This window comes from Coregonus clupeaformis, chromosome 4 (genome assembly GCF_020615455.1).
Source record: "Coregonus clupeaformis isolate EN_2021a chromosome 4, ASM2061545v1, whole genome shotgun sequence".
Classification (NCBI taxonomy): domain Eukaryota; kingdom Metazoa; phylum Chordata; class Actinopteri; order Salmoniformes; family Salmonidae; genus Coregonus; species Coregonus clupeaformis.
The window spans coordinates 7,656,518-7,668,690 of NC_059195.1; the positions used below are offsets into that span (position 1 = coordinate 7,656,518).

General features: G+C 41.3%; 2 protein-coding genes across 3 annotated transcripts in view; one reads left to right on the forward strand and one right to left on the reverse strand.

The window, feature by feature from the left end:
• Nucleotides 1-2,699, reverse strand: part of traf3ip1 (TNF receptor-associated factor 3 interacting protein 1) — a 64,041-nt gene extending 61,342 nt beyond the window's left edge. For both annotated transcript variants that reach the window (XM_041862687.1, XM_041862679.1), the window contains exon 1: nucleotides 2,470-2,699. In XM_041862687.1, the coding sequence (XP_041718621.1) occupies nucleotides 2,470-2,592 (123 nt within the window). In that variant the 5' untranslated portion in view covers nucleotides 2,593-2,699. The remainder of the gene's footprint in view (nucleotides 1-2,469) is intronic.
• Nucleotides 2,700-5,956: 3,257 nt separating this feature from the next.
• On the forward strand, nucleotides 5,957-11,544 carry agr1 (anterior gradient 1). The gene is made up of 8 exons (XM_041869440.1): nucleotides 5,957-6,231; nucleotides 7,188-7,298; nucleotides 7,577-7,640; nucleotides 9,358-9,410; nucleotides 9,667-9,743; nucleotides 9,959-10,022; nucleotides 10,600-10,683; nucleotides 11,332-11,544. Exons 2-8 carry the CDS (start codon nucleotides 7,193-7,195, stop codon nucleotides 11,379-11,381), a joined length of 498 nt encoding a protein of 165 aa, XP_041725374.1. The 5' UTR covers nucleotides 5,957-6,231; nucleotides 7,188-7,192; the 3' UTR covers nucleotides 11,382-11,544.
• The last annotated feature ends 629 nt before the right edge of the window (nucleotides 11,545-12,173 follow it).

Here is a 12,173-nt window from a genome sequence, read left to right on the forward strand (position 1 = left end):
GGATTTGCCTAGCAGTGATTTATAGATGGCCTGGAGCCAGTGGGTTTGACGCACGAACATGTAGTGAGGACCAGCCAACAAGAGTGTACAGGTCACAGTGGTGGGTAGTGTATGGGGCTTTGGAGACAAAACGGATGGCACTGTGATAGACTACATCCAATTTGCTGAGTAGAGTGTTGGAGGCTATTTTGTAAATGACATCGCCGAAGTCAAGGATCGGTAGGATAGTCAGTTTTACGAGGGCATGTTTGGCAGCATGAGTGAAGGAGGCTTTGTTGCGAAATAGGAAGCCGATTCTAGATTTAACTTTGGATTGGAGATTCTTAATGTGAGTCTGGAAGGAGAGTTTACAGTCTAACCAGACACCTAGGTATTTGTAGTTGTCCACATACTCTAGGTCAGACCCGTCGAGAGTAGTGATTCTAGTCGGGTGGGCGGGTGCCAGCAGCGTTCGATTGAAGAGCATACATTTAGTTTTACTAGTGTTTAAGAGCAGTTGGATGCTACTGAAGGAGTGTTGTATGGCATTGACGCTCGTTTGGAGGTTTGTTAACACAGTGTCCAATGAAGGGCCAGATGTATACAAAATGGTGTCGTCTGCGTAGAGGTGGATCTGAGAGTCACCAGCAGCAACAGCGATATCATTGATATACACGGAGAAAAGAGTCGGCCCAAGAATTGAACCCTGTGGCACCCCCATAGAGACTGCCATAGGTCCAGACAACAGGCCCTCCGATTTGACACATTGAACTCTATCTGAGAAGTAGTTGGTGAACCAGGCGAGGCAGTCATTTGAGAAACCAAGGCTATTTAGTCTGCCAATAAGAATGCGGTGGTTGACAGAGTCGAAAGCCTTGGCCAGGTCGATGAAGACGGCTGCACAGTACTGTATTATCGATCGCGGTTATAATATCGTTTAGGACCTTGAGCGTGGCTGAAGTACACCCATGACCAGCTCGGAAACCGGATTGCATAGCGGAGAAGGTACGGTGGGATTCGAAATGGTCGGTGATCTGTTTGATAACTTGGCTTTCAAATACTTTCGAAAGGCAGGGCAGGATGGATATAGGTCTGTAACAGTTTGGATCTAGAGTGTCACCCCCTTTGAAGAGGGGGATGACCGTGGCAGCTTTCCAATCTCTGGGGATCTCAGACGTTACGAAAGAGAGGTTGAACAGGCTAGTAATAGGGGTTGCGACAATTTCGGCAGCTAGTTTTAGAAAGAAAGGGTCCAGATTATCTAGCCCAGCTGATTTGTAGGGGTCCAGATTTTGCAGCTCTATCAGAAAATCAGCTGTCTGAATTTGTGTGAAGGAGAAGCGGGGGGGGGCATGGGCAAGTTGCAGCGGAGGGTGCAGAGTTGGTGGCCGGGGTAGTGGTAGCCAGGTGGAAAGCATGGCCAGCCGTAGCAAAATGCTTGTTGAAATTCTCGATTATGGTAGATTTATCGGTGGTGATAGTGTTTCCTAGCCTCAGTGCAGTGGGCAGCTGGGAGGAAGTGCTCTTATTCTCCATGGACTTTACAGTGTCCCAAAACTTTTTGGAGTTAGTGCTACAGGATGCACCTGTGTCATTTTGGTGCCAGTTTTGGAAAATGCTTTGCCATCGACTTGTGTATTATCTCTTGAGACCTTTTGACCCAGAATTCGGACACAAAATGTTGTAATATCTCATCAATGGTAAGGCCTACTGACATGAAGAAAATTGCACTATGCTTCTGACAGTGTGTTGTATCATTTGGTATGTTCAGCTCTAAAAGTTATGTTTATTTTTCCCCCCTAACACCATACCTTTAGGGAAGGCAGTTCTATTCCAAACAAACAATCCAGGTGCATTTAGAGATAAGCTCATTGACTGTCACCTAGAATAGAAGGTTAGGACTCATTTGATAACACCCATGTGAAGTAATGACACCCTCACAACACTTGTCCTGTGACAAAACTACATTTCAGTTAGCTAACTAGCTAGTTAGATGGCTAAAGTGAGCAAGTGCAGGGGAAGATATTTCATTTGTTTAATGAAATATTTTTTTTTTACCATTTCAGCTAACATTTGCTGCCTAATCAGTTAATATTGTTAATATAAATGCAGAGATAAGTCACACATTATACTACTTCCCTTTGCCACGACTTGGTTTTGTTTGCTAGACCAAGCAGATAGGAGTGCCTAGCAACGAAAAACGACGCTGGTTTGATAGAGGATGGCTAGCTAGCTGAGTTGGTTACAGTAACTACAGTAACGTTTGCTAGCTAATCATCATCATGACTCATTTGCTGCAACGTTAGCTGGCTAGTCAGGTAACGTTAGCTAGTTAACTAGAGAACGTTAACATTAGCTAAACTAGCTACCTAGTTTTTACAGGGGCTAAATGCTAATGTTAGCTAGATATAAAAAATCTTTCAAAACCCATCTATGTAGCTAGCTACCTCTGTAACTGGTAACTAGCTAGCCAGTAAGCTAATCACTCACCTCACTGAATATGTCGTGCAGGTATCGAAACGGCGGTTTGGTGAGCAGTTTTTCAGTAAGCGGCGGTTTCTTTATCACTTTCCCCAAAGTGTCTTGGGTCTTTTTGGCCACTGACCCGTTCATAGCAGCTGTTGGAATGATAAATTCCCCAAAGCTATTGATACAAATAGGAATAAGACTGTTTTTCTAGCAGCTCTCCTGTCGCTATGTCAATAGCGTCCAATCCCACAATGCATCATTCATCTGAAATGCGCCTGCGCTAAGTGTAGTCAAGCACTGTTGGCTGGCTATAGCAACAACTAACAATGCAGTAAAATAACTTAACCAAAACAATGCAAATACTATGGAAACGCGTGGGGAAATATGCTGTCTGCAAAAGATCCTGAATCTATCAGCAACATTTAGGCTATTTTTATATGTGTATTTTACAATGTTGAGTTAAAAAAATCGGAGTATAATGCTTGTATGGATGTCAGCCAATCTTCACCAATCACATTACAGTTAAAAACGACTTTGACTACCACCACTAATTTCTTTATGCTAGCTATGCTACCAGTTTACAGTTTTTATTTTAACGCTTTGGTAGTATTTTCAGAAGTATGTGGTAAAATTTCACAACTCTTAGTACAAAACTCAAAACAGATAATCAAAAAGGCAGTTTTTTCAAAACTTTAAGCACATTTTCAATTGATTAAGTACAGCATACAAAATCACACAGTAACTTTTTCACTAAACCTAATTAGCGTTTCATCTAGAAATACCTTTCATATAAAGTAATTGCCTTTCAAAATGCAGTGCTCACAATATTTTTCATATGATTCTCTTCTCATTTGTTTAAATACATTTGACCATCACTTAATCCAACTGCACTTAATGGTTAATCACTTAACCATTTGGTAAACCTATAGATTTTAAACTGGTTTGTCTACTATGGACTACATAAATAAAATGTGTGTTTGTAAATTATAAACATCTAAATGATATGTATGATACATTATAACCATACATAATGACTACTCATCATTGCTAATTGATTTTACATAGTGGTAACCACAATTAGTCAGCATATAAAAAGGTGTGTGTGAACACTTGCAATTTCAACATGAAGCAGGATAGACAGCAAGGGAGAGGAAGAAATCAAAGAGCTCGTGGACAAGGGGCCCGTCAGAGAGGTTTGCATGGGCCCCGTCAAAGAGTTCAAAGAGGTGGGCATGGGCACCGTCAAAGAGGAGGACATCAGAGAGAGGGAGGCAGACGGCAGGGAACTGTTGTGTCTAATGAAGTCTAGGCCATCGTCGTTGACCATGTGGTAAACAGAGGCCTTACCATGGCAGAGGCTGCCAGATTAGTTCACCCCAATCTGAAAAGATTAACTGTCAATTCGATCATTACAACATTTCTCCATGAAAACCGGTAAGTCTGCAGGATATGCACTATGCTTTACCATTACATTTACAGTAAATGACATATTGTAATGCATGTAAATTCACAAAACATGTTACAGTATTGTTTCAGTATGATCTATTGACAGTATAGTCTGTTCTACTGTCAGAATTGACAGAAGACCCCATGGTGGTGGCCTTGGCCATGTGCTGACCAACCAGCAAGAGTGGACAGTGGTGGAAATGGTGAGGGCCAGGAATGATATACGGCTGTCCGAAATAAAGCAGGCCATTGAGGAGAACGATGACACCTTTGCCAATGTGGCCTACCAACAATCACCCGCCTTTTGAAGAGGCACCAGGTATCTATGAAACACATTTACTGTACCGGGTGCCTTTTGAGAGAAACAACGACCGGGTGAAACAACTGCGGGGCCGAGTATGTTCAGGTACAGCACTATATACTGTATTACTGTTACTATTTGATGCACATGCTACTTCACAATATCATATTGGAACTATACTGTAACAATAACTATCCAAAAGATATTCTGTTGAGGGTGACAGTGCTTGATGCTGCTGTGAACCATCACAAGTATATCTTTGTTGATGAAACTGGCTTCAATCTGGCCAAAACTCGGCGCCGTGGGCGGAACCTCATCGGCCAACAGGCTACGGTCCAAGTTTCCTGGACAATGTGGGAGAAACATCTCCATGTGCGCAGCTATCTCTGAAGATGGTGTGGTAGGACGCAGGCCATTACTTGGATCCTACAACGCTGCACACCTCATTGTGTTTGTCAATTAAATTGAGCAGGCCTGTCAAGGTGAAGGGGTCACCTATGTCATTGTGTGGGATAGGTTCCACCATGCAGAGGTGGTTCAGGCATTGTTTCGGGCCCATCCGCGATTCGTGACCCTATACCTGCCCCCATACTCTCCTTTCCTCAACCCTATTGAGGATTTTTTTTCAGCATGGAGGTGGAAGGTGTACTATCGCCATTCCAATGAGCGTGCCACCCTCCTTCTGGCCATGGATGAGGCACATGACAACCTCAATGCAGACCAATGTCAAGCTTGGATTCGCCATGCCAAAAGGTTTTCCCGTGGTGCATGAACAATGAGGACATTCACTGTGATGTGGATAAGAATTGATGGCCAAATGCTCAAGACAGGCTTGATGCAAATTAATGCGTGCTAAACACATTTTATTTTCATTCATTTCATTTGTATAGATTTTCTGTCAATTTTGTTGGGTAATGTAAGTGTATTGCCTAATGTGAAAACTGTGTAATCTACTGTAATTTACAGTACTGTAGCATTTTACTTTCAGCACTTTTAAGGGCAATTTGAAACGCGTATCTTGCATTGTTTGCTATTGGATTAACTGGTAGTTAAAACGACTAAATTGAAAGATCTCATTATGTTGTGTTTTGGTGATTAAACCAATGTTCTCATTACATTTCACAATAAACATATATTTTGAATCAATGGTTGTGTGGTGAGAGATGTTTACAATCCAAATGAATGCACAATGACAGGTTTTGAATGAAAGACTGGCTGCGTTACAAGTGTGACCAGTTTAGAGTTATGTACTAAGAGTTGTGAAAATGTACCACATACTTTTTTTACATAAAAAAATAAAAAATAACTGCATAGGCCTTAATTTTATCTAAATGTCTGTGTGTGTGTGTGTTTGTGTAATGGGGAAATGTAAGATGACTAAAGTTAATATTTAGTTTGGAGTGATTAACAACGTGTTTAGCATATTTTGAGTTTCTGTAATACACATTTTCAGGGTTGTTTTTGAGACACTCAAGGTGTGGGTTGATGGTCACTAGACTTGAAGCTGAATGTTATGGATAATTCTCATTTCTGTGGATAGTGATTGACGCCAGACAGAATGTTCAAGGACCGAGGACACACTGATTATTCACTGTTGTATTTTAGTGATGACATTCTGTGGACACGTGTGATTCTGTAGCAGCTGACAAAGTCACTGCCTTTTGTTTTCACTTCCTACGAGCCTCTCGGTCTGGTGTTTACAGAACTGTTGGTGCTGTCTGATTAGGATAAAAGGCCTGTCTCCAAGAGGCCAGTTAGACATTTTCTCTGCTTCTGTGCTGGGTGGTGTATCCCTGTTGCAACTTGTAATAAACTGGATAGATTTTTGATTTACTTTAGCAACGACTTATCTCATTTTGTGAAATTCCTATTACAGTGTGTTTGTGCGCTACATTTAATTTGAATAGTTTTGTGTAATGCCAACCCCATACCTGTTTGGTAAGTTCTGTTGTCTATAAAAAGACCTGAAAATCAAAACCAAGTTACTGTCAGCTTGGACGTAGGCTCCAGACACTCCTCATACGCCTGTGCAATAGGTAAGATATTCATATTATTGAACAACATTTCTCAGTTGAAACCTGTACTATTATTATGTTCACTTGATGCAGCATTTGAATAATCTGGGTAGCGTATATGCCTATCGGTGTCAACATTCAATAATGTTAAAACCTTAATTTTGCCCTGGCCATTTGGCCAAAGAAGAAGCAGAATGACACCCAAATAAATTGTTTGAAGTTATAAATAAATTAACATGATCTATGCTAACTCTAAAATACAGTATACTGGTACGGGATTTTGTTTTAGAATTTAAAAACACTCTAGTCTAATAGACCTATGTCATTATCAGGAAAAGGAATGCTTTGAGGAAATGGGACACACGTAACCAAATAAGATTGGCCTGTTTCAGTAGGCATATAGTACTATTTGTTAGGCAATTGTATTGAAATAGCACAGAAAATGGCACAAGGCAGGTGTTTTTTCGACTGGGTCCCTTTTTTATGACACTTCACTTTTATATGGTATTACATTGTTATGTGCCCATTCACTGTGCCATTTAGGATTTAAATATTCTAGCACATAGATCATTGTAATTAAACCAGCCAAACCTGTTCTGACACAAAGCCTGCAATGCCTTCATTCATTGCTCCATTGTCAGATCCATAATCAGGATCCTTGGCATGCAGAAATTGTCTGATGAGATTGTCTAAGCACGAAGGGTGTGTGAGAGAATTCAGAGACAGATAGTCTAACAGAGTATGATCTGCACCACCCTATCATGAAGAAAGTTTACTCTTATTGTGACAGACTGGTAAAATAAATGTAAACTGGCCAGTGCACCTGAGATTTGGTGCGAGGTTCCGAGATTATGAAGAAGTTGGCTTCTGCATAGGGCATTGTAGTTGAGATTGGTAAGGATTTTGATGCGATTTTCTTTTGCATCCTTCTCCTCTGTCTCCTCTGTCTCCCCCCCTTCTTTCTCTCTCTCTCTCAGAACTGATGAATGACATGTATCGCTGGTCTCTCTTTGCCTTGCTCTTTGTCACCTGCATGGAAGTGTCCATACAGAAGAAAACAAAGCAAGGCCCTCAAACTCTCTCAAGAGGTAAGCCTGATGTATCAATGTATCCTAGCCACATACCTAACCTCCATTGGACTTTACTACTAAAACTATTCTTCATCCCCATTACATTAACACCAAATTAATTGAATCTGCTCCAATCTGCTCATTTGTAGCTCAGTTAGTAGAGCATGGTGCTTGGTTAGTGGGTTCCATTCCCGCGACCACCCATACATAAAATGTATGCGCGCATGACTGTAAGATAAAAGCGTCTGCTAAATGGCTTGTATATTCTATTATATTAATCCTTAATTTTGCCTCAGGATGGGGGGATGACATTACCTGGGCCCAGACCTATGAGGAAGCCCTGACGACAATGACAGAAAGGTAAGACAAGACAAGATATTAGACAAAATACACAACAAGATTGTGCAATTGTGTTGTTTGGTTAGTGGCGTACGTTGAAAATTAAAGCAGTCTTTCAAATGTCTGAGAGTGAACTATTTTATTAAAGCTACACTATATATACAAAAGTATGTGGACACACCTTCAAATTAGTGTATTCGGCTATTTCAGCCACACCCGTTGCTGACAGGTATAAACAATTGAGCACACAGCCATGCGATCTCCATAGACAAACATTGGCAGTAAAATGGCCTTACTGAAGAGCTCAGTGACTTTCAATGTGGCACCGTCATAGGATGGCATCTTTCCAGCAAGTCAGTTTGTCAAATTTCTGCATTTCTAGAGCTGCCCTGAGTAAGTGCTGTTATTGTGAAGTGGAAACTTATAGGAGAAACAACGGCTCAGTCGTGAAGTGGTAGGCCACACAAGCTCACGGAACGGGACCGCCGAGTGCTGAAGAGCGCATAAAAATGGTCTGTCCTCGGTTGCAACACTCACTACCGAGTTCCAAACTGCCTTTGGAAGCAACGTCAGCACAATAACTGTTTGTCGGGAGCTTCATGAAATGGGTTTCCATGGCCGAGCAGCCGCACACAAGCCTAAGATCACCGTGCGCAATGCCAAGCATCGGCTGGAGTGGTGGAAATCTCGCTGCCATTGGGCTCTGGAGCAGTGGAAACGCTTTCTCTGGAGTGATGATCGCGTCACCATCTGGCAGTCCGACGGACGAATCTGGGTTTGGCGGATGCCAGGAGAACGCTACCTGCCTGAATGCATAGTGCCAACTCTAAAGTTTGGTGGAGGAGGAATAATGGTCTGGGGATGTTTTTCATGGTTCGGGCTAGGCCCCTTAGTTCTAGTGAAATGAAATCTTAACGCTACAGCATACAATGACATTCTAGACGATTCTGTGCTTCCAACTTTGTGGCAACAGTTTGGGGAAGGCCCTTTCCTGTTTCAGCATGACAATGGCCCTGTGCACAAAGTGAGGTCAATACAGAAATGGTTTGTCGAGATTGGTGTGGAAGAACTTGACTGGCAGCTCTGACCTCAGCCCCATCGAACACCTTTGGATTAATTGGAACGTTGACTGCGAGCCAGGCCTAATCGCCCAACATCAGTGCCCGACCTCACTAATGCTCTTGTGGCTGAATGGAAGCAAGTCCCCACAGCAATGTTCCAACATCTAGTGGAAAGCCTTCCCAGAAGAGTGGAGGCTGTTATAGCAGCAAAGGGGGGACCAACTCCATATTATGGCCATGATTTTGGAATGAGATGTTCGATAAGTAGGTGTCCACATACTTTTGGTCATGTAGTGTATCTGCTTATGTCACAGCCCTATCCTCACAATTATTAAATCACTGTGCCCCATTAATTCAATGTCCCCAATGAAACAAATCAAATTGTAACTGAAATCCTCATATTTATTCAGTGGCTAAATCCCAAATTGCACCCTATTCCCTACATAGTGCACTACTTTTGACCAGGGCCCTATTACAAGTAGTGCACTGAATAGGGAATAGGATGCCATTTGGTACTGACACAACCTATGTGTTCTCATATATCTTTAATGACACTCAGGCCTTGGGTTTGGTATATTCCCAGAGACATTCTGTGCTTCTCTGTAAGCACATCCACCCACTACCTATTCAGCAGTGGAATGTGTTCATATTTTGTCTGTGTCCTCGTGTTCCCACAGTAAGAAGCCTCTGATGGTCATTCATCACATGGAGGATTGTCCTCATAGTCAAGGTAATACTGCTGTACTTTCATTCTCACACATACTTCATCTAACCACAGGGCCCCAACCAAGGTCTTTGTTGCCTTACAATTCAAGTCATTCTGGTCTCTTTGTATCAACATTTAATTATATTCTAGACATGATCATTTGTAAGGTCTTGTATGACAAAGGAATACATTTACAAATTCCACTTTCTGAGGATAAAGTGTGTTGAAGTTGAAGGTGAGGTTCTCACTAACTGTCATTCTGTCACACCTCTTTTCACAGCTCTGAAGAAGGCATTTGCTGCTGATAAAGCCATACAGGAACTGGCCCAAGAGGATTTTGTCATGCTCAATGTGATGGTAATTATCATTTTAATGCTTTTTCAACATGTACTCATTGGAAGCAATGCAATAGTATGGTTAACTATATTCCAATCACAGATCAAACATTGAATCATGCACTTCATTATTTTCTTACCTTTAGATAAATGTTAGATATTAAATGTCAAAGGTGAGATGATAGATGTTGATTATTATACATTTATATTTTGATGTAATTTTGATATATTTCTCAGCATGAGACTACAGACACCAATCTGGCTCCAGATGGCCACTACGTTCCAAGAATCATATTTGTTGGTGGGTCTCTCTTCTTCTACCATGTCATCTGAGGACATCTCTCACTTAGGAAATAAATCACCATTCATTCTGAATCCCCAGTATATCACTCTGTCTAATGCTTGCCGTGAGATATTTGATGTAACTGTATTCAGTGCCTCATACAACTTTAATAGTAGCCATTAGCCTAATATTAATCAGACAACTCACATTTTTGATTAAGGGATCAATGTAATCTATGGGTGGCCATAGTGTTAGAAATTGAATAGTATGAATAAAGCATTACAATCTAGGTATTTATGCACCCATAATGATGTGTTCTGGTTGGAAGGAACATGTGGCTGCAGATATTCTCTAACACCCAACCCTGTCTGGAATGTAGAACTTCTGCTTTGAAGCTTTGGCAAAGTCCTCCTCCATAATTGATAACTGTCTTTGCAACCCCCGCCCCCTTACCCCCCACCCCCTCGCTCACACACACACACACACACACACACACACACACACACACACACACACACACACACACACACACACACACACACACACACAAACACACACACACACACACACACAAACACACACCTTTTTTCCACAGATCCATCCATGACTGTGCGTGCCGACCTTGTTGGGAAGTACGGTAACCGCATGTACACCTACGAGCCGAGTGACGTCCCGTACTGTGAGTGTACCTCTTCTTCTCTTCTTCCCTAATGAGGTCCTATGAGATTCAGGCTGTTGCTTAACACACATACACATCCTCAAACTTTTTTTCCAATAACACAGACTGCACTTACTTATTAATTCGGTTCTACTCTTTCTTCCTTCACCTCATCCACTAACTAGTTGGGACAAGAGAGAGTTGGGAGATGCAACTGCAAAATAATTAGAATGCTTCAGGGATAGTTCTTAGCTGGAGAGAAGGTGGGCAGGTGAGGGGGTGGGTGAATACTTTATGAAAGTTTTACTGGAAGAGTGTCTCAAAGTTTCTGACAAAATTGCTGAAGAAGTAGGAAAGAGCGTGATAAGGGCAAATCCAGGCGTCAGTTGCTCAAATTAAAATCTGAAAAGGGAAAGCATGATAATTATTAGTCAAGAAATTAAGCAAATGATTACTGTAATTGCTGGAAGTCTAAAATAATTAATTGCTTAGTCTATCTAGACTACTAACAGAATTTGTAAAGCAAGGTTGGGGTCAGGGCCATTTCAATTCAGTCAATTCTTTAATTGGATTCCCAATTCTCTTCCTGACTTGAAATGGAATTGACCCCTTCCCTGGTGAATAGATTCTTACTCTAGCTTCTTGTCTATTGTGCCCCTTTCTCCACAGTGGCCGAGAACATGAAGAAAGCCAAGCGTCTACTGCATACTGAACTTTAACCTCACAGCCTTTTCAACACTGTACCATAATCTACTGGGCCCCTCCCTGTTCTGGGATCAACATCAAATACCAGAGGGGTTCACTGAGTCTTGGATACTCACATGTTTACACAGAATGTATACAATAGATGATCAATAAAGATGCATGACAGTGTGCACTGAATCTGTTGATTTTCATTGACTCCAAATGCTAAAACAGAAAGTGTATTTAACTAAGTTATATGGACATACTCTGTGAGGGCTGTTGACATGACTTTGCTATACATTTTTGTAGAATGTAAGAGGATACAAAAATATTTTTACAAATAATTTCATAAATATAAGACTTTTATCTGCTCAGTGCTTAATACATTTATAATGAGGGCATGTATACATTAAACACTGTAGACCCTATTATGTATATCTAAGACCCCCTGGACATATCCCTGCAAACATCAAAGTAAACATGGTGTTTGTTAGGTAATACCAAATATACTCTAAGTCAGGGGTTCTCAAAGTGGGGTCCGTCCACGGCCAGATCTCAATTAATCAGACAACTCACATTTTTGATTAAGGGATCAATGTAATCTATGGGTGGCCATAGTGTTAGAAATTGAATAGTATGAATAAAGCATTACATATATATATGGGTGAAACTCCCCAAATACAGGTGTGCGAAGCTTGTAGCGTAATACCCCAAAAGACTTGAGGCTGTAATCACTGCCAAAGGTGCTTCAACAAAGTTCTGAGTAAAGGGTCTGAATACTTATTTAAAAGTATTTTCAGTTTTACATTTTTAATACATTTGCAAAA

Bases quoted from the DNA above. Each gene is read 5' to 3' on its own strand.
- agr1 (XM_041869440.1), top strand. From the start codon at position 7,193: ATGAATGACATGTATCGCTGGTCTCTCTTTGCCTTGCTCTTTGTCACC. The intron at 9,411-9,666 runs GTAATACTGCTG...CTCTTTTCACAG, and splicing joins GGATTGTCCTCATAGTCAAG to CTCTGAAGAAGGCATTTGCT. The intron at 9,744-9,958 runs GTAATTATCATT...TATATTTCTCAG, and splicing joins TTGTCATGCTCAATGTGATG to CATGAGACTACAGACACCAA.